Here is a 26,719-nt window from a genome sequence, read left to right on the forward strand (position 1 = left end):
TTGAAGCTGGGAATAAATTTCATTCATCTTTAAATCCCTTGTACCTAGCACATGGCTGCTACTCACTTAGTATTATATTTATTTACTTGCCTTTGGGGGAAAATGAATAGATGACTAAGCAAATGAGTAACCACGTATAAAATGGGATGTTAAACAATTCACTTGCTTACATTTATGAGGCCTGAGTCTTGTTTCTGAATCACGCTTATCATTCCGGATTAGCCAAAGCTATGCAAGTCCGCAGTGAAACACACAAGGGCACCGATGACCGTGTGCATCCCACCCAGCCAGCCACAGGGAGCTCATTTAGTGTCTAAAGGAAAACAAAAGACATGGAGTTCGGTTTCTCTTTTATTGCAACCCATTGCAAGGTCAAAAGATTCACAGAAATATAGAAACTACAAACTGGGTGAATTTTCTTTATCCACTCAAAAGGACATTAAATACAAAGGACCAGACTTTTCCACGGCAGCAATAAATTTCATAGGCTTTATTCTGAAAATACTGTTGACATTTGGAGAGGATAAACAGCCCCGCATTAAATGTGTTCACATGTATTTATGACAGGCTAAGCAAAAAAGGAACTATATTGCCCAGAAAAAGTATTTTAAGCCTCATTTCAAAGCGTCTAATGAGAGCACATTCAACACCCTCCACAGGGTCACGGAGGTGATGCTTTTCTTGGCTGTTTTTTGTTTTTGTTTGTTTCTATGAGATTAATACTTTGAGGCTGGATATGATACTTCTACAGAGTTCTATAAATGAGCCAAAGCAGCTTCCCAGTTCTGTTGCACAGCTTTTCTGTATTATCAGCATCTTAGAGAGTAAGTGCAGCCCCACCCCCAAGCTAAAGCGTGTTAGAGTGCCGGGCTTCAGCTTCAAAGAATGCAGCATTTACACAATTCATTCTACCGTCTGAAACCACCGGCGACTTCACCGGAACATTCCAAAGATGATCTCAACTTGGAACTGAAATCATGCCATCTATATCAAAGATGACTTTTCCTTCTTTTGTCCTTGTGTAGCTATTTAACATACAATGTGACATATAAAAGTTAAACTTGTGTTTATTCATTCAAGCTACTATTACTATACACATAGTCTTATAAATTACTTTTGGGTTAAAAAGCAGTTAAAGTATTATGAAATAACATTTTTTTTTAGTAGCGAAGAAATGGATATAAAATGATACAGTTCAATGTATAAGAAGAAATGTAGTTTTCTAGTGGTAAACAACTTTTTCTTAAACAATTTGTATTTCTTTCAAACTAAACTAGCAACCTGTTTGGCTGTGGAAAAAAAAAAACATTCCTGATACTTGCTCAGTATTTATTTTTAACTGATAGGAATTAAAGCAAAAAAGGAAAATGCCACATCAGAAGCATGTTGACATACTCGAAGGAAACCAACATTTCTATAGGAAAGTAGTTCTCGTACGTATGTGAATGGCATTCAGACGGAAGGCTGCTTTCTGCTTCTTGCGGCTCGTATCACGTCAGGAGCATCAAGGTTTACAGGAAATAAAGTCAGACCTCATCATAATTGTCAAAGACCAAAGACCACACGAGGGGAGAATAAATAGCAAGTTCAAAGGTCAAGGTTTTGCTTCTCCTACTATGAAAGTTAATCACTCTTTAGCTTGAAGAGGCTCCCTGCCGCCTGATTACAGACCAGACCCAGGAGAGGTTCCTGGAGCCCGAGTCCCTACAATGGATTAACTGGAAGGATGTGTGGAATCAAAACATATACTCATTTTCTGATAGCAACTGAGATAACTAAATGCTGGGAACATTTAATTAAACTAAAATACTTATTTCTGGCAAGTGCAAACAGAATCTTAATGAACAGATTTTCTAACTCTCTCCTTAACTCATACATTAGCTAACAGTAGATCTCTGCAGTAGTGTGAGAACTATTCAAAATTATAACATGCATATATCCAAAAACCTGTTCTAAATCCCAATGCAAAAGAAAATATTCAATAGGAAGATTGTCTACTTACATCTCATTCATTAATCTTCTACCAATGTGACTACTCCACCTCAGAATATATTTTCATAATTACCAAAATTGCCAAAATAATGAAATCATCTCTAAAATTTTTAAAATAACTGCACACCAATAACTACATTCGTAGCTTCAATGTGGATAATGTTAAGATGAGCCCCAAATGTCACTAAAATATACCCTGGCCAATAACTACCCACAAAGTAAAAGCTAACAAGGTGTCAATGTAAAACCAACTAAAATATTTATTACTCAACAGAAAAGCATTTACAGAACAATGAATAATTAACTTTTGTGAGCTGGCCAGGGATGGTTGCCTCCATATACAAATTTACAAAAGGCTTTATTTATTCTCTCTAGTTCCTAAGGTACCCACAAGACAGCAAGTTGACCACCTGTGGGCACAGAAAGTCAGCCATTACCACTGGGAATGGCATGCTCCCCCCATGGCCTCCAGGAAGGTCCCTCAGTCAGCATATAACTTATCAAGACATTCACTGAGCATACGTGCACAGACATGAGGGTCCACGAGCGTGGAACTGCAGGTGTGTCTCCTGTTCTGGTCTAATCAGAAGTGAACAGCGTATTCTATCACAAAAGAAAGCCTTTGGCCGAGCATCTCCAAGATGTGGCAGAACTTAGACGCTCAAAATAATACACCCAGCTTTCTGACGAGATTTCACAATGTCTTTTTTTAAAGAAATAAACTTTTGGATTAAAAAAAAAGTTTTTATGGTTTTCATAATCTTCCATTTTTAGGAACACAAGGCAGCTCACCTGGGGACATAACAAGTGCACTTATGCTATGCAGTAGGCAAACAAGACACAAATAGAACATGGGTCCAGACAGACAGGTGGTGGTTAAAACCGCTACCCCAGCCCTGCCCCCCACTGCTCTGCCCTGCTCAGGAGGAAGCGGCAGACATGTTGGGGGTCCAGCCCATCTGGTAGGCTCTCTCCAAGGTCCTCTTGCAGTCCTGCAGAACGGTGCTGAAGGTGATGTGGGGGTACTGCTGCACCAGCTGCTCAACCGTCACCTCGTTCACCTGGGAGCAAAGAAGAGCCACCGTCATACACAGGGACCACCAGCACCACATGGGGCGTGCAGTGCAACAGGAACTGGGCTCTCCCCTTCCTTTCCGCTTAGCGGTGTGAGGACGTGTTTGCTGGAAACATATGTTTTCCTTTAGTCTGACGCCTCTGATTTCCCAGCACTACATCTGCTCCTATGGATTTTTAATTAAACAAGATGTCATGAAATCAAATGTACCTGCTAAACATAAACGACTAAATGACTGTGATTTGCCAAGACCTTAGCAACGACCATTAAAAAGCCAGAGCAGGGAGGAAGGAAACAAGGAGATGGCATGCTGGCGGACCTTTGACTTCCTCACCCACAGGAGAGCCCTTCAGGATGAACACTTTACAGTGGGGGAGGGGCAGGTGGCTACACAGGATTCCAGATGGAAGGGCAAGGGAAAATGTTTGTTTTTCTTCCCTTTAAATGTTAAGACATTGCAAACCCCAGTCCCTTTGTGAGAAGGGCTGAAATGCGAGGGATCAATAATTAAAACACACATAGCTGGCAGGTCAGGGATGGCCCCAACAGACCTTAGCCGTCAAAGAAGCCACCGTGATTCTTGATTAGACAAGGCAATCAGACAGGCCTAATTAAAACTAACACCTTTACAATTGCTGTGCTGTGAAGGGATTAATTTGTCGATTATTTTTAAGCTGACTGCAGTTCATATCACAGAAGTAGACAGCTTCCTTCATCCTTTAGATAAATAGATGATTAACCTAAGAACCACAACTTATAGGTAGCTTTATTTAAAATCTTTATTCAAACTTGGGCATTTTCAAATACATCAATATTTCATTTGTACTGTGTAAGCTATACTGAGTTAAGTCTGAATGAAGATTTTTGTGGTAAACATTTTTGAACATCTTTCTTGATGTTCATTATTGGAAATCATCACCACCACAAGAAAAACAACAACAACAACAACAACAAAATCCCCAAAGCCTGAACAATCCTAGAAGCCCTAGCTGCTTGTCTTGAAAGTAAGCTTAGAATTATACCGATCATTCACTTATTCTCTTGTTTGTACTTTTCCTAACAGGTGACTTGAAACTTAGGCAGGGTGGTATTTTTGTTTAATACTGAGAACTGCCATGGTCACTTTGTGCTGGTGACACTTAATCTTCATCAGAGGGTTTAAGACGGGGTCATTGCTATATAACCGGGCTGGCATCAAGCACAAGATGCTAAACCTTCCAAGAGGTGACATTTTTAGATATGGACCTCCATGTCCTGCTGTCAGGACAGTTCTCTAGTTATGACGTGCTTGTTCAAATCCTTCTCTCTTTCTCTTTCTCTCTCTCTCTCTCTCTCTCTCTCTCTCTCTCNTCTCTCTCTCTCTCTCTCTCTCTCTCTCTCTCTCTCTCTCTCTCTCTCTCTCTCTCTCTCTCTCATTGGATTGCTCAGCTATGAAAACAAGGCGAAGGGACTTACACTGTAGACCTGTTGTAATCTTATGCCCAGCACCACGACTGACGCGAGGAGTCCCCTGGACGGCAGTGCCAGTTAGTGCAGCAGGTAATTGATGGAGAGTTACTGAAGCAGGACTTAACTAGGGATGTGTATGAGACAACCCTATCCTCGCAGTGCTGATCAGGATCATTCCGCTTCTACATGTATCCGAAGTAAACCTTCCTAAGGGTGGTCACAATGCTCTCAAGCAAACAGTCAGAGCAAGGGCAATCTTTAGGGCATACTTCCCAGGCAGGACAACTGTTCTACTTGATGATTTCAGGAGTGGACAGCCCAGCTTCTTGAATTGTGGATTGTGACCTCCACAAGTTGTATAGATAAATGTGAAGGTTTTAAAGTCTGGCGGCAGATGGTTTCTGAGCATGCAAGGGCTGAACATTGATTTAAAATTAAATGTTATTTCAATCAGAGATGCTTCTGGCAGTGCTTGTCCATACTGTGTAGTCTGAGTTCACAGAGGCCCTAGGTTCTGAACCCACAGCACATGGACTTGGCACTGTGGATGCCACGCGACACAGCTCCAGCGAGGAAGGCTTCCTGAAACACATGGTCTCATGGTCATGCAGCTAGGAGCTGCAGTGTTTGTACTGCACGTTCAAGGTTTCTGCTCTTAAAGCTACAGAATGGTTTAATTACTAAAAGCAAAGACTTTTGTCTATTTTTCTACCACCATGTAAGTGTCAAATTTGGATTGTGCATTGTTAGAATGTTTGATTTTTAAGAACTGCTATCTGAGTTTCATTAAAAATTTTTATAAATGAATTTTGGTGTGGGACAGGACAATCTCTAATAATTTCTAAGATGGCTCTAGATATACCTCTGCCATTTTGAACTATGAATATGTATTTATGTTTCCGGCACAGACAATTATAAAGTCTGAGTCCCAGTCAGTCTGAACAGCACTGAAGATGCTCTATGATCCACAGTAGCTAATACTCACCCAAGACTGGATTCTTCCCCTAACAAGTACACCCACCTCAGCAGGGACCAACTTGCTTTCATCTTTTAAAAAGTGGTAAGATTGTTTGTATGCCAAAGTATTATTTTTAAATGAATTTCTCTGTGATCTCTGATCAGCAAATGTTTGATTTGTAGACCTATTTTACTAGCGGATATGCCGGGGTAATGTAACATTCTGTATAATGAACAGGGATGTGCGTGGCCAGGGTTTGAGAAGGCCTGGTCTACAAGACTTGCGGGTTTAGGGTCTCTGCGTCAGGGGACGTGTGTGTTCCTAACACACTTGCGGGTTTAGGATCTCTGCGTCAGGGGACTGTGTTCCTAACACACTGGGATGAAAGTGGCTTCTCTGAGAGAGCACAGGAGCCACAGTCAGAGAGAACGCTGGGAAAGGAGAGCAAGTGCACACGCAGTTCAGGCACTTAGCAGGAAGGGACTACTCACTAGAGCAGGCAGAACGGGGGGGGGGGGGGGGGGGAGCACACTGCACCTCCTTCCCAATCCACCCACGGCAGGGCAGTTTTGTGTATAGGCTGACAGGTAATTTCTTTGGAGAATCAATTTTAAGAAGAAAAAAATTCCAGTGTATAGCTTCTCCAGAAAGAGGAATGTAATTCACCTTAAGCAAACTCGATACCCAGAGACACAGATTTATGAAGTGTATAAATTAAGGTAAGAATTTTTCACATTAGCAAACCCTTTCAAGGGAGGGTTAATTTATTTCATCAGCTCCCCTAATATCACTTCCTTTGATTCAACGGAATTTAATTTATCTATTTCTTTTTCATGAAGTAAGGTAAACCTGTATTTAAGAATAGAGATGCTATCATGGGAATGCTCTGGCTTTCGTAGGATATTAAGAACAGGTCGGCTTTGTGTAGCTGCGATGGAACGGACAATGGCGGGCCTCAGTAGATAACGTGCATCTTCTAAGCAACCCTTCTGCTAACTGCGCACTGTAAATTCCAGAGAACGCAGAAGAGAGCACGCAAGCAAACCATTTCAGACTTTGGCTGGGGAAATGTTACGCGGAGAGAGTGCGGCGTGTGCTCTATTTTTACTTATAATGTCTCCGGGTGGTGCTAATGGTAGATTGTATATGCCGTTATGTTCACTGGCTCCTCAGAAGTAAATGTGACGCTTACTTCTTCTTGTAGACTCTAAACGTGCTCTTGTGCCGAAGAGGGGCTTGAGCTTGGTGTAAGATATCAGGGGAAACCAAGCCATCTTCAGTCTTTTTTTTAAAAACATCTATCTATCTATCTATCTATCTATCTATCTATCTATCTATCTATCAATCTATCATCTATCTATCTATCTATCTATCTTTCTATTATGTATACAATATTCTGTCTGTGTGTATGTCTGCAGGCCAGAAGAGGGCACCAGACCTCATTACAGATAGTTGTGGGCCACCATGTGGTTGCTGGGAATTGAACTCAGGACCTTTGGAAGAGCAGGCAGTGCTCTTAACTGCTGAGCCATCTCTCCAGCCCCCAGCCATCTTCAGTCTTATGCTGACATACACAAACCTGCAGAAATTTTGTTCATGTGCCATTCCACTTGCTAGGGTGAAGGAACATTCTCTAACCTATAAAATGTATGTAATATAAATGAGGGGATAAAGGTGTTTTAAACATAATCCCTCATAACATCTTTCCTTCAATGGTAACTAATTTACTTCACATGAGATTTGGAAAGTGAAGTGTCTTCCTAAAGAAAAACTCAGAAGTGTTATTTGAAAAAATTACTGTGATTGAAAGGAAAAAAAGCATATGCCCCAGGTTTTTAAAAAGTATACAAGAAAGATTAGATTTTGTCATTCGCTCCAAAGACAGCCTAACCATGATCTACATCTTCAAGATTATTATAACTCGTTTTAAAGTAGTACAATTTGTCTGGTATTTTAATCTATTTTGAGTTAACATCTATTAGCACTTTTTGAAAATGTGAGGCAATTTGTTATGCTAATTAAGGTAAATCATACCATAGTTTCAGTATATTGCTGCTGCTGTTGCTGCTACAGCGGGGTGAGGAGAGAACTCAGAGTCCAGAGATCCAGTGTGAACTGCCCTCCAGTCCTTTCCTTCTTATTACATCCGTGTCAACATCATCAACAGGAAGTTCCTGCTAAGCACAAACCTAAGCTAGAATTCAACTATTTCAGAAAATATAAGATCTCATAAAATATGCCAAAGAAACCCCAAGCATCGAGTGGTCCTACTTTCCTCATTACCTCAGAAAGTGCTTGTCGGAGACAAGAAACAGCAACTGGAACACAGTAGGTCAACAAGAAGAAACTAAGTGATTTGGTCTTTAAACTTTTTGACGAATTTTTTTCATGTGTGTGGTACATGCATGTGACAGCGCAAATACGTGTGCCTGAGTGGCCTCATGTGGAGGTCAGAGGGGACAGTGGATGCTTTCTGCCATCATTCCCTGCCTTATTCCCTTGACACAGGGGTTCTTGTAGGACAGGAACTTGCCATGTTGGCTAGCTGGCTGGCCAGTGAGTATCATCTCCATCCCCCAACACTAGGGTTACAGACACATGGAGCCCTGGATGCTGGTGATCTGAATTCATGTCTCCATGATTGCAGAACTAGTTCTTATCTTCACCGAAGCATCTACCTTTCCAGCCCAAAGTGCTTATCTCTTTAATGGAGAAAGTTCTAGTCTAGTTTGAGATAGAGATAATAGCATGTTTTACTTTATACCCAGACTGTAAGTTCCTTGACAACAAGCAGTACTTCCTTCAACTCTGTTTTCCACTCAAAACACACTGTCTGCTCTTCTCAGCCAACTAAGATGCAGGTTCTACAAGGTAGCAGTCGTGTTTTGTTTGGGGCCTTGGGCACACGCATACCATGCAGTTCACACTCGATGCATATGTGTTGGCTTGGTGAATACAGGAGTTATTAGGAGAATTTGTTCTGTGTACACAAAAAGGGAACATGCCAGTACTGTGCCTAGTCAAAGTTAAGTCTTCACCAGACTTTCTAAAGTCTCCATCTGACCTCTGTTCCAAGCCCTTTAACTACTGAAGTTCCTGGGATGTGAGATTACCCTCTGTATGCTGTGAATATATTTATTACCACTGGTTAATAAAGAAGCTGTTTTGTCATATGGCAAGGCAGAATAAAAGTAGGCATGGAAAACTCAATTGAATGTGGGAAGAAAGAAGATGGAGTCAGGGAAATGTTATGTAGCTGTCCAAAGAGAAAGACACTGGAACCTTACCAGTAGTAGGCAACGGCCTCGTGGTGATACACAGGTTGATAGAAATGGGTTAATTAAAGATGTAAGAGCTACCTAGGAATACACCTAAGCTATTGGCCAAACAGTATTGTAATTAATATAGTTTTTGTGTAATTATTTGGGTCTGGGCAGCCAAAAACAAAAGTGAAGTCTCAGCTTACCAATGGCGCCCACTGTCTAGAGCATGGATCAACATAAGACTTAAAAGAAAGTTTAAGAAAGAAAAGAGGGCTTCTAGACTCACAAAAATGGGAGTCAAGAGCAGCTTCTTGTAGCTGCATTTTTTTTTTTTTTCAGATAGGCTGCGTTTGTGGACCACAAGCAGAGACGCAGCTCCTTTAAGAAACTAAGGGCATGAATGGCTCTGGCTCTTTCAGGAGATCCTTCTACAGAGCACTTAAGGTTTTTGAGCAGAGCACTACAAGTTGCTTAATGGTGACATAGACCCGCTACATCCCTGGAGCTGGGGCAGTGAGCATGGCTTGCAGAAGTGGTAAACATACCTCCTTAAAATAAATATTAAAAAAGTAATAGAGTAAAAAAACATGTAAAGATGGAAAATACAATAAAAGTCTAGATTATGTATGTTATTGGGCTTTCTTTGAATTTTTTGACTGCTAATGTGTTAAATGAAGGGAGACATTTGATTGTGGGAGCTGCTAGGCTAAACCAACATAAAGATGTCTTGACTTCAAAATTTGAGTCTAAGGATATGTAGCTCTGGAAAAGAGGTTCTGCTTTTGTTTCCACAGAAGATGAGAACCTATGGATTCCTTCCAGGCTAATGTGGTTTGATGGAAGAAGACCCCCTGAAAGGTCTCCATGAACCCTAAAAATACTTCACCCAAAAAACAGCAGGAAGCAGTTTAGAGAAAAATATACCCAAATCTTCCAAATAACTGTTTATAAATGTTTGTTTTCATTTAAAAGGGATTAGGTATAAATGGTCACAGTCAATTTCTAAAAAAGATAATAATAAGGGGAATATGATATAGAGATGAATACTTTGCATTGTTATGAATCTTTAAAATGTAATGAATAATTAAGAAATACTGATGAATAGAAAGTCATCTATAATAATCAAACTTTTAGTTATGTTAGGTTTTCTAGATAAATAGAGATATATTTCAGATGGATAGGTATTTTCAAACCTTTCAAAGACCGACATAATGTGGCATTTAAAATGTTTTAAAAACTTAAGACTTTTCTCAACAATGAGACATGCCTGCTTTGGGCAACACCAATCTACTTCAAGAGGTTGATGGGCATTGAAGAAACTCATTATGAAATTTGCTTAAATGTGACACAACTAGCCATTTGGGCAAGAAACTGTTCTTGCCTGACTGTCTGATGATATGCTGTACAAACTGGACATGCAGGGCCCACAGAAGAGTGACTGCTGAACTTTCCAAAGGATGGAATGATCCTGCAGGGTCCTGCTTCACAGGAGAAACCGCCAGACAGTCTGCAGGACACAGAATAAGTGACTGACAAACTGCCAACACAGATAAAACAGACTTTCACATTTCCTGCTTCATGGAAAAGTCTGATGGATGCTGGATACTATGAGCCTGCAGGTTGATGGGTGCCTACAATGTTACAGAATAACTTTGGGTAACTGTCCAGGCAGTGAGATTCTAGAACTTTGAAAGTTGCTTACAATGTATTTCCTGTAATATTTTATCTGTCTGGAGTCTTTGATGGAGTTGAAAATAAACAGTTACAGTTTTCTTTAGTTATGATAAAAGATAAATTAGATATGAAACTTTCCAGATACAAATAAACTAAATAAGTGTAATTCTTGCTTGATACCTGTTTTGTTATATATAATTTTACTATACTAAAGTTAAAACCTTCGATTTTATTTAGACAGAAAAGGGGAGATGATGTGGATTTCCCCTCTCTATGTTGTGAGTATATTTTATTACCATTGGCTAATAAAGAAGCTACTTGGGCCTATGGCAGGGCAGAACTGAGCTAGGCAGGGAAAATTAAACTGAATGCAAGGAGAAAGAAGGCAGAGTCAGGGAGATGCCATGTAGCTGCCGAGGGAGAAAGATGTGGGCAACTTACTGATAGGCCATACCCTTATGGTGATATATAGATTAATAGAAATAGGTTAATTTAAGATGTAAGAGCTAGCTAGGAATATGCCTAAGCTATTGGCCAAATAGTGTTGTTGGAGGATAGTGCTTGTTCATTCCCAGCTGTTCAACTAGCTTAGACCCGAAATAATCACACAGAAACTGTATTAATTAAATCACTACTTAGCCCATTAGCTCTAGCTTCTCATTGGCTAATGCTTATATTAATTTAACCCATCTCCATCAATCTGTGCATCGCCACATGGCAGTTGCTTACCCGGAAATATTCCCAGCATCTGTCTCAGGCAGAGGATCCATGGCTTCTCTCACTCTGCCCTTCTTTCTCCCAGCATTCAGTTTAGTCCTCCCCACTACCTAAGTTCTGTCCCATCAACAGGCCAAAGCAGTTTCTTTACTCATTAATGGTAATCACAGCACACAGAGGGGACTCCCACATCACAGTGTTAAAATTAATATAGTCTCTGTGTGATTATTCAGTTCTGGACAGCTGGGAACGAAAGTGCAATCTCTTCTTACATTCCTCCTCATCCTGACTCTTGGATTTTATTGTTTTTTCTCCAACACCACCTGGTACTTCTTTGCAGAAGCACGTTTCCAAGAGTTTAGTGATTGTGCACTCATAATAGTGGTAGAGAGATTGTTGCCCTTACAAGGCTGTCAGGCAGCTCTATGAAATGACTAAACTGTACTTTGGGTTGACAGATGGCAGCCCTCCTTCAATATCAGTTACACACAAAGCAACAAGAGACAGGTTAAGAATCTTGGATGAAAACAGGTTTCCAATACTTTACAAACCCTACATCTTAGAAGATTTGATGATTGCAGCCTTAGAGGCTTACTTAAGATGGTTAACTCAAGAAGGCCTCATGGAAAGTCTGAAAATTTCAAGACACTTAAGGTCTCTTCTGATGTCAGTTATTTGGCAGTAGAGAGAACAAACAATGCCATCTGTACCTTTTCTTTTTGGGGGAGGGGGATGCCTTGGAACTGATACGGCTTCGCTCCTCCATGAGATAAGGAATAGAGTGGTTTTCTTTGGTTGTTGTTGTTGGTTCCCTGTCACTGCGTGTGACAGGCGGCAGAGAGTACAGTCCCAGGTTAATAGAAATTACAGAATCTTAACAACTGTTCCCAATACCCCCTGCAGATTAGATTTCATGCACTGGGATAAGACGGAAGTAAGATCCTTACTGTTTACCTTGGTAAACTATTTTAAAATTTGTGTTAATCTTTTAACTGTAATGAGCAGTAAGGTATAACAAAAGTATATCCCTGTTCTAGATAGTCTTGTACCCGGCAACAATTTCTCTACCACCATCGTGAGTGCAAAATCACTGAACCCCTGGGATGGAATCTCTACAAAAAAGTACCTGGTTGTGTTGGAGAGAAAACAACCTCGTGGGTGGGAAGGGAGCCACATGATGAACATCAACTACTTTCCAGTTGTCTGCCTGGGAACATGTCACGACAGGATACCATGCGGTACAGTGGAAATCAGTAGTGCACAGAGTGAGCCAGTTAGAGTGACCTCAGGATCTTAACACACAGTGCTGTGGCACCTGCCTAACACTGCTGAACATGAAGCGTGAGTCCAATGCTCGTCTGCCCTGTAAGACTTCCTAGCACTGAAAACAAAGACTCCAGCTGGGATATAAATACATTTCCAAGCACCTGACAATCTCTTCCATAGGGCTGTTCTGACAAATAATAGATGCCACTGGCCTGCAGGGACTACTGTGGAGCTGTGCATGCAAGAGACAACGAGGTTTGGTTAAAACAGGGTGACGCTCAGGGCTATAACGAGGGCCCTTCTGACAAAGCCAGCCTGGGTCCGGCACTCCAAAACCAAAATGGCTTTCTCTCCCACCTTCTTTGCAGAGAAATGTTTCCTCATGTTCCACAGAGAGAATGGTCAGCAAGATGGATACGGGATGTGCTGCCTTGGAGCTTATAACACAGCAGGAAGACAGGTAATGACTGCAGCAGTAGCAAAAGCCGAGAGGAGAAATGCAAGCTGTCACAGAGGGAAGTCCAGAGCAGGCGCTCCAGCGTGTTGGGAAATGCCTCCCAAACACAGGGTGTGTGCGGGACTTTCAAAAACAGTGTCTGTCTGTGTGCCACATATATTAAATGTATACACAGTGTGCAGATAGGAAGGGAAGCCTGTTCTGTGATGACAGAACAGCCAGTCTCGACTTTGTAAACTGTAGTGCACCCCTGGTTCCCAATGGCTCTGCTCTGAGGAGGTAGGAGGTGAAGAAAATGGCCCCACCGTGCAGGTGGGAAGCGCTCACAGCGCACACAGCACACTCAGTCAGGGCTTGCCTCCTAATTCAGGACTCCAGTTCTGACACTGGTCTGTCACTGCTCACAGACTCCCTGGGCAATGTCACTCAATGCTAACAGCCCTAGGGGCTAACTCCAAGCAGCCCAGAGGCAGAGTGTTGTCTCTGGGGCAACTGACCCTGGAGTCTGCTTCTGTTAACTGGATCTCTGGGAAACTATACTGGACATCCACGGTATTCACTGGGTGCCAGCAAACGTCTCTCTATGCTCACTCTGGTGCTCTTTCAGCTTGTTCCCACAGGCTCTGAAAGTGGTGGATAGTTACAGGAAGTTAAGGGTCACTCAAAATCTGCATGTGATATGATGGCCCATTGGAGTGCAGTTTATGACAAGATACCGTTTCCCCTTGGTGCTGGTGGTTGAGCCAGGACACACCTGTCAGCCGGGCAAGTGATCCACCACGGAGCTTCATCACCAGCCCTTCGCAGAGAGTGAAACACCAGCTGACGGGCTGATTTTCCGGAACCTGCCATAGCTAAAAATGTGCATTGGTTATCTGTGGAATTACAGAGATCTTAATGAATCCATTTCTCTCTCCTTTTAGCAGGATTCTTCATGTCGCCGGTTTAGTGACAAGCCACATTTTACTGTGCTTTCCCTATGGGCAGAACTGGAAACCAGGAATTCAACAGCACCTGTATCTCTTTTGTTCAACATCAAGGTGAGTCTTAGAGTCCTGTTTCAACTGGTATGTAAGCAGCTTCCCCTTTCTCATCTTATCCAGGGCTCCAGCCAGGAGCCCCACAGTGATGCACACATAACAAACATATGATACATGCTTCCTGATGTGGAATCAATTAAACTGTGTCTGTCATCAGGAACAGACAAGAACATAGTGACTGTCATCCCAACTGATTATCAGAACGAGCAGGGGATCTCTTTAAAACCCTGGTGCCCGGCCATCTCCCAGGCAACTGTATCAGTCTCTGTAAGGGATCAGTCTTTGGAGGCTCTCAAGAGAGTCAGATGCACAGCACAGGTGGAGGGAACAGCTGATTCCTACCACTGGCACCTGAGAGCCAGAAGTAACAGCAACAAGTACCCACCCCTTCTGTGATGCCCTCCCCACTGCACAGACTACGGGAGCTGGAGAAGGGGACTTGGAGGCTATAGTCATCTTTTTAAAATGTTCATTGCTGTGCTGCACAAAAGGTTAAATACGCATGGATGTCTCTTTTCATGCCTGGCATCAGACCTCTAACTGGTCACCACTGACTTTCCCAGCAGCTATGGAGAACAAAGAGCCCGGAAATGCAGTTCTCATATGGACTTAGTGCTTCTGCAAGGAGCTATTCAGGGTGCGAGAGAAGCCATCAAAGACTGTGCAGTACCTTTAAAAGAAGAAACCTGCATATCTCATTGGCATCTTAAATGCCGCTTGCTAATCGCGGGGTCAGCTGGTCACAGAGCACACATGATGCAGTATGTTTCCGACACAAAGCTCCACTCGTGGGTGAGCTCTTTAAAGACAGAACTTGGTTCCTTGGTATCTTAAGACTGTAAAATGCCCGTGCAGGAAGGAGAGGGGCTGGGAAGAGGGAAGGCAGGGCAGGCATGGGAGAAGAAGGAGCAGGGGACAGAGTGAGAGAAAGAGAGAACACACGCACAGAATTCCTGAGTGATGACAAACAAAATCCTCATCTAAAAATCCCAGAGCATAGGAAGAGACAGACCCAGAGAATGCAGTGACCCTGAGAGGGGCAGCCTTGTAAATTCAGTCAACTTTGTCAAATGCAGCCATTCCATTTCAGAATCGGCAATGATTGGAGGGGAGGGGGGGGGGCGCTATGCTCGCTCTGTCAATAGCACCACGGGCCTGGCTTCATGCTGTCTCTCTCCTGAAATGCAGGCTGCCTGGTAACACTAGCGCTGCTTCTATTCACTTGAATTAGCACAGGGAGAAAGCAGCGAAGAACCTGGGAGACGGGGATCACAGAAACGCCTGCAGTGTTAAGTGAGAATTGGGGCTCACGGACCTGAAGCCTCTAATTAGAGATTAGTGTGACAGGAAGTCCAATAACCTGACTGTCAGAGAAAAAGTTAGTGACATTTTCATCCCTGGTCTCACCAAGCAATCTTCCACCGTGAAGGATGTTTCAAGCTGAGAGCCAGCTTTCGGGTCAGTCTTCCAGGCGTGATCATGGGCTTGATCAATGCTCCGGGCCACGCATTTGCACAGGCAGTACACATGAAAAACCAAAACATGGACGCAGGACACGGGGAGAGCTCGAGTCACCTAGAGGAGTCATCTGTGGTGCCCCCAATGCTTCAGCAAAAGAACAGCGATGTGAAAACCTGGGCCCTAATAGGATAATGAAGGTAGTCATAGTGGCAAGCACAATGTATTTATGGAACACATCTGGGTGTTTCTAAATTGAACTCTTAGAGCTTAGTTGAAAACATAATTGAGGGAGAAAACTCTCTACACACAAAAAAAAGTTTCCTTTTGCACCGAATGGTTTTCATTTCTTATGCTTCTCAGTTTTTAGGTTTTATTGTCATATACAAAGGCTCAGGACCTGGTGATCACCAAGAAAGCGCCAGAGGAAAAGCTAGCTTCCTAAAACTGTACTTTCTGCCAGGTGAGATTGAGAGGTCTGACCTGCTTCCCCAAACAACTGATTATCAGCAAAAATATATTCTGATCATATTCATCCAGAATCTGAGGGCTGAAGAGATGGCTCAGGGGCTAAGAGCACTGGCTGCTTTTCCAGAGGATCGGGGTTCAATTCCCAGCACCCACACGGCAGTTTACAACTATCTGTAACTCTGATTCCAGGGGATCTGATACCCTCATACCATGCATATAAAATAAAGTTAAATAAATTATTTTTAAAAATCTGAAAATAAGTGTTTTTTTTTTTTTCTTTGTTTGGGTATGCTTTTGAGAAGCAGAACTGCACAGAAACCAGAGCATTGCAGGGCTGGACTAGCAAGGAGTTCAAATGCAACAACACAGCAGGTGCTTGAGCTCTGGTTGGCTGTCCCACTGGCCACTCCCAGAATCCTCTACCTACAAGAAATGGGTATTAAACCTAACTCAGCATCTTTTTTACTTGGTTATTTTCTTCATTCTAGGTACCTTTTTTTTTCAATCTATCAAATGGTTAAGAGGCAGTGGGTTCTAAATGTTGTCGAACTTGCTTTTAGCTATATAGTAATTTCATACGGTAAGTCTTGGAGACTTTGAATAAAGACAGCAACAAAAGGCTGCTAAGGATGAAGAGACTACATATGATAAACAGAAGGCAATCCACACAGCCACCCAGCCTCTAATACATATTTGTTTAACGAGTAATGTGGGCCTGATGCCGGGGCAGGTCCTGTTTTAAAGAAGGAGAACTTTCTGTGTAATGAGGATGAGAAGGGTCAATGCCCCCACCTCAGCAAGTGAGAGCTAAGATTTGCTCACTTCATATGAGGGTAGTCCCTTCCTGAAATCCAGGGAATAGAGACATTGGGGGACAGGAGGGTGGTGGGAGATGGGAAAGTCAGCAGTGGTGATGGGCAAGACAGAAAAGCACCTCCCGGATTGGGATTTGCAATCATTTGACAGTTGCCAGGAGATGACAAAGCTGGAGACAGGGAGGTGGACGCTGTTTGAAGCATCATATCAGAGCCACAGTGAGGGTGAAACTGGAAAGAAAGGAGCAAGGAGAGAGCCAGGAGAACTGATCCTAGACAACCCTTTCAGGAGGTTTAACACTAGGGTGCCAGAACACAAGGAAGAGGATGGGGAAGGGGAGGAGGGTGCTGGGGGTGGGGGGTGCCAGATGGCGGCAGCAGGGCTGATGCTGGACCAACGTAAGAGTTTTGATTCAGGAGAATCACTCGGATGTTCTCTTAAATGAGTGGACCACAAGTTGCACAATAATCTAGTTCACGAGATTCAACTTGCCATTCTTTCTCAGGCTCCAGGGGCCGAGGGACGACTTCTTCACGTTTTCTCCTACCACAGTGACTGCAGTACATAGTGAGCCCTCAATAGACGTTTATTGATGACTAACATACATGACAGAATTGAAGGAGAAAGGCTCTGCTCTCTGAAAACCTTACGAACAAACGAAACACGATTCTCAGAGGGTAAGCAGGGCAGGAGCAGACAGCTTGTCACTGAGTGTTGGGACCTCAATTTTCCTTTCCGACTGTAGGGAGCCCTCAGTCTCACAGGCTGGTGAAACCAGCCCTGTTGGTGCTTGGTCAAGGGTTAGTGAGCTGCCATTACCCCTTCTACAGCTAAATATAAAAATCACATTGCTATCCAGCCTCATTCTTTCATAGTATTACTGAAGCCAATTCGAAGCCCCAAGGCGAATATTGACTGTGAAGCAATGATGCTGTGGGGGTGCCTTCAGGCAAACATGGCATAGGGCTACTGACTCTACAGTATTTGGGGGTGGGGGTGGGGCTGCAGACGCTCCGTCAGTTTGTGGAAAATAAGCTAATGTTTTCATTTACATCAAATCCCTAACAAGCAGCTATTTGCAACAATGACATCTTACAAGATCCTACCAGAAGTCGATCTTCTCCAGAAGCAAACCCTAGTCTTATCTGGATCCTGACTAACTTTTGATTGGCAGGTCTTTACCCTGCTCAAAACAGAGTCATACAAATATAAAACCAAGTGGTCCTCAAGGTTTTGCCTTCCTCTCTTTCCTTTTAATGAAACAGAATCCTGATGACTGAAAACACATTCTATTATTTTGAAATACTGCTGCATGTGTCTCCGGAGACTGTTTTTTGTTTTTCAGATCTTAGCATATAGCTGGGTAGTGGTGACACTGAGCTTTAGTCCCAGCATTTGGGAGGCAGAGGCAGGAAAATCTCTAGTTCTAAAGTTTGAGGACAGACTGGTCTACACAGTGAGTTCCAGGACATCCAAGGGCTACACAGAGCAACCCTGTCCTGAAAACAAAACAAAACAAAACAAAGCAAAACAAAAACAAACAAATAAACAAAAAACAACCCTTAGCATGTGCATTTGTATTCAGAGCTAGAAATTATGATCCTGCTAGGGCACATGATGAATCTGTCATATAAAAGATTTCAAAGTAGAAATGCACACAAAAGTAAGAACAATAGTTATACTAATGATAACCAAAGCTAATTTTTGTTTCTTGTTTATAGTGAACCTGACTTGTGCTCAGTGGTTTACTCTCATTTCAATTACTCTTGTCTGACCCTCTGGTCATACACAAGTTATTACTGTGTTTCAGGTCACAAATGACAGAAGTGAAAAGCTAGCAGGATAGCACGGTGCTGACCAGTGCTGCCTGTTCCAAGGAGGCCCACACCAGTGTTTTCTGATTTAAGGGCTGAGCTCGGGACAGGATGGGAAGGGATGGCGATGGGAACACTTGACTAGAATGAGGCTGAGAGATAACCTCCGAGTCTCAGCCCAAGGCTTTTCCCTGTTCCATTACCAGGGATGATCAGGAGAGGGCTGTAAAATGTGTTTTAAAGTGCTTCTATGCGAAAATCACCTGCGAACTGTTTCATCAGCAAAAGGAAGATGCTGATGCCTCAAGCAAAGACTTCTGCCCAGAGCTTGGAGCCCCTGCCACCTCTACCTCCCACCACCTCCTCTCGCCCCCTTTTTTTTGGCATACAAGGTGTGCTGTGCAGTGACAGGTCTCTCAAGACAGATTACACAGGATAGGTCAGTCAGACCACTTCTGCCTTCGTAGAACAGAAAGCAAATTTTTTCAATGTATTTTTTTTTCAGCAAAGCATTAATTTTAAATTTTGGCTCAGGGCGATCTGAAACCAGCTGTGCATTCGTAGGGGGATAAGGAGAGCCCGGCAGGTACTCAACTTTGTTTCATGGCTGAATTGCTACCAAAACAGTCCTGGACACAGTGCCCCACAAATTATTTTTCCCTTAAACTGATTTTTCCAGTTAGTTCTATGTATTAGTTACAGAACCGTCTATTATTTTCCCCATAGGGCTTTCCTGTTCACAATCCCTAAACAAGCTACTAAAAACCCCATTTTTTTTCCCACAGAAATATTTTGGTTGTTGAGGCCTTCTTGTCCCATAATTGCCTTCTGAGAAAAGCAGTTCAGTGGTCAAATTTTCCTGAATTAACTTGGGCACACAGGACTGGGCCCTCTGTATCTTACGGCTGTAACCAGAGCTCTGGCTGACTGGTTCCTATCACTTGTTTTCCATATTAGCCATCTCTCTGCCACTTAAATAAGGAATTCTTCGCGAGAGTCAGGCTTTCTTACATCCTAGAGAAGATATTATAGCAAGCGACCTTTATCAAAATAAATCACTATTTCTCTCTTCAACTGAGAATTTCAAGAATTGTGGCAGACGAGGAAGATGGTCTTGGGAAGTGAATTTTTGATAAGAAATGAATTAATTTGATTATTTTCATGCTTTGGACCAATAAGAGCCAGCCTCCGCTGGGCCCCTGGCCTGCAGGCAGCTGAGTGATCAATAGAGGCCACAAAGGCAGCCCTCCTCCCCCAGCAGCCTCCCTGATCTCTGCCTGGTGGACGCTTCACGCCTGTGTAGTTCTAATTTATGTCAAGCAGAAATCAAAGGAATTCCAGGAGGCTTTGGTCATAGGACACTGGAGTGGACCTTCACAGTCCATTTATGTCTAGTCCTGGAGTAGCAGGGTCCACACAGCCTTCCAGACACCTCTAGTGGTCCAGGAGACGGCAGCAGCAGAAGGCAGCTACCTGTCTAGTGGTGATGGGTGGTGGTGGGGGGGGGGGCAAGGCAGAGTGGCCTAAGGTATAAACTGGGGTACATTTTCTTCTAGTTTATAACTCTGCAGGAACATAAGAACTAAGCATTTTAAGTGAAAGCGTTGCCAAGAGTGGCTCCCTCAATAACGCTCTTTAATGATACCCCAGACGCTGGCATTTTCAAATCAAATGAACAGTGTGTAAAATTAGTTCTGCATGAAGTTAAAAAAAAATAGAAAGTGAAAGGGAGCTTTTAAAAGCTCCAGCATTTCTCCATCCAACTGCTTTTCACAAGGGTTTGGCATTTGAGAATTGCTACGTTTATGATGTTATTCACTGCTCATAATTCAGGCCTGTGTCTCCAAACTTTGGTATTAACACACACTGCAGAGGTTTCCCAAGCCAGCCAAGTTGCCTCTGGCGAGGTCTCCTTTTCCAGCCAATGCCATTCCATTGTGCCCTCTCTCTTCTCATCAACCTTGTTACCCCAAACCTTTTTCATTAACCTTGAACATTGCATTTCCATTTGCCCTACAGCTTTCCCATGCGCTTTTCCCTTTCAGTTTTGTTCTCTATCCAAATCGCCTTGTAAGAAATAAGGAAAATATCATAAGAAACAGATCTCTAAAGTCTAGAATTCACTGAAGTCGTGAAAACGATTTCTATGAACAAAGTCACCACTGACTGTTTGTGGCTGTGGAAGCTACAGTAAACACATTGCTTTTATTTCAGTCCCATCGATTACCTACGTACTTTTAACTAAGTCACTAAATAAATGTGAGTCAAACTGATAGGTGATTTCAGGTCAGCTCTAATTCCCAAGGTCAAGTAAGTCTTTGAACAGTGACTAAGAGTATAAGCTCCCCCCAATTCATCAAAGCAGTCTCACACAGCGTTTTCTTCTCTTGGTTTTTACAATGCATTAAAGTTTAGGAGATTATGTGGCGTCAGCTTCAAAACCTTTTAACATGCTTATCCATCCAGTCATCGGAAAAGCTACTCAGAGCCTTCTTAATGCACTTCCTAACTTTACAGCTGCGTGGGGAAGGCTCCAGTGGTTGGAGGGCTGGGGGACGCCTCCCCAGGACTCAGCAGTGTTGCAGCCAAACAAATTTACTGCAAATCTACTTAGACATTGATAATCCGTGTACATGCTTTTTCAGCTGCAAAGAATATGTTTGATCCTTTGCATCTGGGGGTCAGGAGAGGAGACAGAGAGAGATATTGAGATTTTCCTACAGCAAATAAAAGACATTTTGTTATGATTCTTATAACCTCTTAGAAGCAGAAGTAGGGGAAAGTACAAGTTTGGCTAAATATAGCCTCCAAATTAAATGTAAGCAGTACCGAATGAAACCTATATATAAAAGAAAATGCAACTAGACTCTACCAAGTCTTTCTTTTCTTGAGACAGAGTCTCACTATGTAACTCTGGATGACCTGGAACCAGAGTCTATGCCTCATCTCTGTCCCCCCAACCTCAGTTCTGGGACTAAAGGAATTCACCCCCAATACCCAGCTGACTTTGTGATTTCTAAGGACCAGTGAACTCTAGAACATGATGGAGAGACTTACAAACTCACCGACATGTCTCCCCAGCTCAGGGATCCTGCTGGCCACATTCTTGGCCAGGTGTCTAATTGTGTAACAATGAAGTCTCTTGGCCCTTGGCTGGCTCCAGACGGTGTGCCAAACAAGGTGGGGCTCGCTAACTAATGACCTTTGTTAGTGGTTAGCAGCACTGGTTGAGCTATAGCGACACAGTGGTATGCACCACTTTGGTTGATGCTTTGTTGGCTTGATGACCAATGTTGGGGACACACAGCAGATCTCCAGGCCGTGGCCCTGCTTTTACTGTTCTTATTTCCACTCCTGTTTGCCTTTATTTCTCCTTGCTAGTTTCTCAGCCCACACCAGTGTCTTATGTTCATACTGTCTTCATCTCTGTGCCTGAGCAGATGGGTGAGGGACTTTACTCAAATGCAGTGTTCCGTGGAGACATTTGATTTTACTAGGGAAATGTGTAGAAAGTGATTATTGGTATCTTTCTATAGAACACAGAAGTTTAGATGTGAAAAATCTACAAAGGTATCTTCTATAGTTTGAGTATTTTATTTCCTCTTTAAATTTGCTTTCAAAATGTGATGTGATATGTGTGTGTATTATATTCGTAAACTCACATACCACTGTATAATACAAGTTACTATGTCATTAAAAAGAATAGTAATTCAGGGTATTTTATATATGATTGACATTATCCTAAGTACTTTATATTCATTAATTTGTTTAAATGTTCACAATTCTACAAGATGGGTCCTAGGATAATCCTCATTTCACAAATGCTGCAAGAAGCTGTGCTCAGGATTACTCTACTATTAAGTGTGTAAGCCCATATCTGAACCACGCTCTGGCCCCAGAGGACACTCCCCTTATTATCAGAGTGTGTAAGCCCATATCTGAACCACGCTCTGGCCCCAGAGGACACTCCCCTTATTATGGGCTGCTTTTCTCCTCCATGCAAATCTTTCTTCGGGTCTTGATGAGAATTTAAAGATGGATGACATAAAGCAAAATTGGAAATCTGAAAAACTACTTTAGTTTGGATTTTCCATCCAACTTTCTGTTCAATACTTTGCTTGCATGTCGTGTGTGGCTTGGAAATGTCTTCTGTTCTCATTGAAGCCCTCATGTTTGGCTCTGAGCAGACTCGAGTCTCAGGAAGCCAGACAGCAAGACTGAGCTCCTTGGGCTGGGCTGAACTGCAGCAGGCTAAGGCCAGACGGTACTGTGTCAGAGGCAACAGACTCACAGAGCCATCCTCTGTTTGAGAAAGGATGCAGAACCAAACACAGAATAGACTGCAACCCTTAGGGACACCACTAATTGCTACGACCTCTCTATCTCATTTTGCAGTAATTTGTGCTTTTATTTAGTCTTTTTTTAAAGTCCAGAATTCTTAAACTTAAAATCAACAAAATGTTGCTTAGCCTAGGGGATGGAATAGTGTTCTGAACTAAGAAACAAGAACATAAATGGTTGTAATTTCTATCTGAAGATGAAGCTAATTTTCAAGGTACAAACTATAAAGAGGACAGGCTAGAAAGAGTGGCTCTAAATGCATTCACTTTGGAGTTCTTGGTTGAGATGACATTTATATGGCATGGGTTTTTGATGGATGCTGAGGAGCTTGCCTATCACTGTTTTGTATTTCCAGAGATCTCCGCCTATCGCGGGACCCTTTAACTGTAAAGTGACAAGGTTAGCATCAGCATCCTCTCAGCCAGCAATGAGTGTCGAGGGAGACTTGCTCCGGTGGGTCTCAGTGCTGTTGCTAAGATACAAAGCAAGTAGCTTTCTGCGCTGGGCTAAGATACAATATAGTCTCTAGAACAGAACCAGCAAAGGTCTAGAGCAGTTGAGATTTTAAAACCTTGGAAACAACAATTAGATCTATTGTCAAAAATGACAAAGTACACAATGGATTTGGACCATTGTGATTTTTGCCCCAGATTTGTCTACACTTAGAAAATGTATACAAATACATGGCCTTTGAGCAACATGTTTGTCTAGTATCAATTCGTGTGACAGATTTGTCCCTACTCATTGCAGAAGTGGCACAGACATGTAAACTGAAGAAGATGCCAGTACTTTGTTAGAGCACATCTCGAGACACACCTTTTCAAAGCAAGCTGCCTCTGGCTAAAGGCTGCCTCTGGCACGTTTAAGAAATGTTGGAATCATATGTCAAAGACTTTGGGTACGGAGCCTTGTTCAGGTGTCTGAGATTTCTCAGCCTTTACTTGGCATTCTTTGATTTGTTATAGGGAAATCATGGAAGCTGCAGAGGAGAGAACATCTGCTCAGGGCTGAGTGGGCTGCACAGATGCTCTCTGTTTCCTTCTCTGTCTTGTTAGGTGCAGTCCCATTCCTAAACTCATGCTCAGTCCCTGACAACGGACGGCTCCATGGCACTTTGGCTGGGCCTCTGGGGACATTTCACAGTGTGCGATAGGAGAGACAACCTAAGGTGCAGGGAGACACAGACTGGCTCCTTCTTGCCTCCAGTGGCCAGAACACACATGTGTGCAGAAATGAAACGAACACTTAGGAAAAGCCAATTTGACAGTTTGCTGTTACAGGAAACTTAAACTCTAGAATTTCATTTGTTAAACCATATAAATCGCAGTTTGCAGCAGCCTCTTAAATTCTGCTCTGTGAATTTAGGGATAGGAAGCTAAATCCTATGATGATACCACGTGATTGCCTCCTTCCCTTTAAGTACAAAAATCCATTATTAATCAGAAATACAAAAATAATTCCTGAATACTTTAGCAAATCAGGGCAAAAACCACATGGCTAGCAGTGTGCATGGGCATGTAGGAAGGAATATGGCATTAAGCTAGTTACTATAGCAACTCCATGCAGAAAACAAACAAGTCCATCTTACTTTATCACATCTCATCAGTCCCAGGTATCTCAGGGATTTGCTGCTCTGTGCAATCAGGGTGGCTCCTTGATCTGTGATTTCTTTACACCATCCAACGTCCACCGTCTCTATGGTCACGCTGTATCGCCCAATGGCGATCAGTGCTGCCGGGAGGAAGAGAGAAAGTCTTGACATTAGCAGTGTTAGGGAACCTACCTCCCGCCCATGATTGACTAGGGCTCATCTCCTCACTGAACCTGTTCCTGAAATGCTGTGTGCAAATGAATGTTTTATAAACTAAATTAAATTTGAAATGCTTTAAGAAAGCTTGCCCTATGACAAACCCTTGTGTGCGGTGAATAATCATTCTGTAATTTCCCTGGCATTGAATACAGTCTTTACCAGTTCACTCACCTCAAGGTCACCTATACTTTCAATCATTCATATTTGCAAGAGAAATAAATACAAGTAAATTATAGATGGAGCATTATAAAAGTCCAAGTGCTATCTAAATTTTATTCAAGGTAACTCTAATACTTTTGAAAAGAAAAAAACTGACCACATAAACACCATTTTGAGGTGTGTTATAATTTCTTTATGAATCAGTATAATTTTTTCCAGCTGTTCATTACTTGTAAAATATAAGAACATATAATACTTTTCACATTACTTCTTCTTGGGCTGTTAGGAATTAAGAGTATATTATACATATAGTAGAATTTAATTGGTGCCAGGCTAGAGTGCAGCAAAGGGAATGTATTTGTTATGGCAAATTTCCTTTTCATATCAGAAATCTCTCTATCCATTTATAAAAAGAGCCTGCCATCTGAAAACCATGACATTATCTCTGATGTTCTTGGTTCTTTATCCCTGTACCACCTCTAAAATGCAGATGTCTATACTAGAGTCTCAGAGGTACTTTAGTTACCCCTGAACAGCTCCACAACCCACCACCCTGCTGGAGCCACTAATCAGCAAACGGGGCTCTCTCCAGGGACTTGTATGTGGTTTGATAGGTGAGTATGGCTTTAACATTTATGAAGCATAGAAAACAGATTTTAGTACCTGCAGCCAGAATAATGTTAATCTGTGAATGAAAACCTTGATGCTAATGCCACAGACATTAAAAGGGAAAGAACAATTGTTTGCTAGTTATTTCCTTATTCCGATGACACGGTTTGACTTCTGGAACCATAGAGGTGGGAGGTATTTTCTAAACTGTGTCGACTACATTTAGAAAGGCAGAATAAATTTCTCATGTAAATAATACAACCCGGGAAATATCTCTTGGCAAAACTCCGGTAACCATCTCAATGATTTTTTTTTTTTAAACAAAACAAAAAACTCTTATATCCAAACCCAAGGGTTCCTGTAACACAGTACTTACAGGAAGCCAATGTTTATAGAACAACAGTGTTTTCAATTAAAAATACCACAGAGATTTTTCTTAAGTTCTTCCTAACACGGGTATTCATTAACACTTTCCAATTGCGTGCATGCACGTTACAGGAGTAGCAGCAGAAAGGATATCCTACACTAACCCCACAGGGTGTCACTGGAACCATGCTGAACCATGCTGTACTGAACCAGCCCTGCCCTTCGCTGGTGTAGGGATAAGCCCGCCCATTGGGGCAGGCTTGCCTCGGGCGAATGTTTACTGATAAATTGGGCTCGTAGAAGCTGCGGGCCCCTTCCTGTTTCCTGTACTCCGCGTGGGAACCTTGGTTTCGTGAGTCTGGTTTTCCATTAAAGTTGTGCAAATACTTATCACAATTTGTCTGCATTAATCTAAGCAGCCACATCATTTTGGTGCCCAACGTGGGGCCCGAACCCACGACCCTGAGATTAAGAGTCTCATGCTCTACCAAGTGAGCTCCAATTCCAAGCCTGTTGATAAAAAGATATCTCAGAGTTTCTGTCTTAGATCAGGAGCCATGAAATGGGACAGAATAAGGATAATTATATACTTGATAAACTTTCTTTGCTTTTCCTCATATATGTGTTTTTCTTTATATGTCAGTATATGTCCTTGTTGTTAATGTCTAAATTTCCCATAACAAGCAACAAATTTTCCTACAGTAATTTTTGAAGTTTCCAGGATGAAGATGGGGCCCCACAACATCAACTCAACCTGGTTTTTATGACGTCATGAATATTTTTTTTTCTTTTTTACGTGCTAATATGAGACCTGTTTTTTGGTACCAACTGCAAGAGACAATTTTGAATGGTGCACATTTTTGACAAAACTATGGCCGGACCTTTTCAAAGTGCTCAGGGACTAGTTATAATTTTCTTAGGTCAAAGGTTAATTTGGGAATTTTACCATCATTTGCTTTCACAGGAGCCCCTAAGGAGAACATC

The 26,719-nt window shown here is 42.4% G+C and overlaps 1 protein-coding gene across 2 annotated transcripts in view; it reads right to left on the reverse strand.

The window, feature by feature from the left end:
* Window positions 1-333: 333 nt before the first annotated feature.
* Fbxl17 (F-box and leucine rich repeat protein 17) overlaps window positions 334-26,719 on the reverse strand; it is a 474,904-nt gene continuing 448,518 nt past the window's right edge. For both annotated transcript variants that reach the window (XM_050153522.1, XM_050153524.1), the window contains 2 exons: window positions 24,380-24,522; window positions 334-3,053 (listed from right to left, as the gene is read on the reverse strand). In XM_050153522.1, the coding sequence (XP_050009479.1) occupies window positions 2,913-3,053; window positions 24,380-24,522 (284 nt within the window). In that variant the 3' untranslated portion in view covers window positions 334-2,912. The remainder of the gene's footprint in view (window positions 3,054-24,379; window positions 24,523-26,719) is intronic.

Source organism: Alexandromys fortis, unplaced genomic scaffold, assembly GCF_014885135.2.
Source record: "Alexandromys fortis isolate MF-2015 unplaced genomic scaffold, M_Fortis_MF-2015_v1.1 scaffold_61, whole genome shotgun sequence".
NCBI lineage: Eukaryota > Metazoa > Chordata > Mammalia > Rodentia > Cricetidae > Alexandromys > Alexandromys fortis.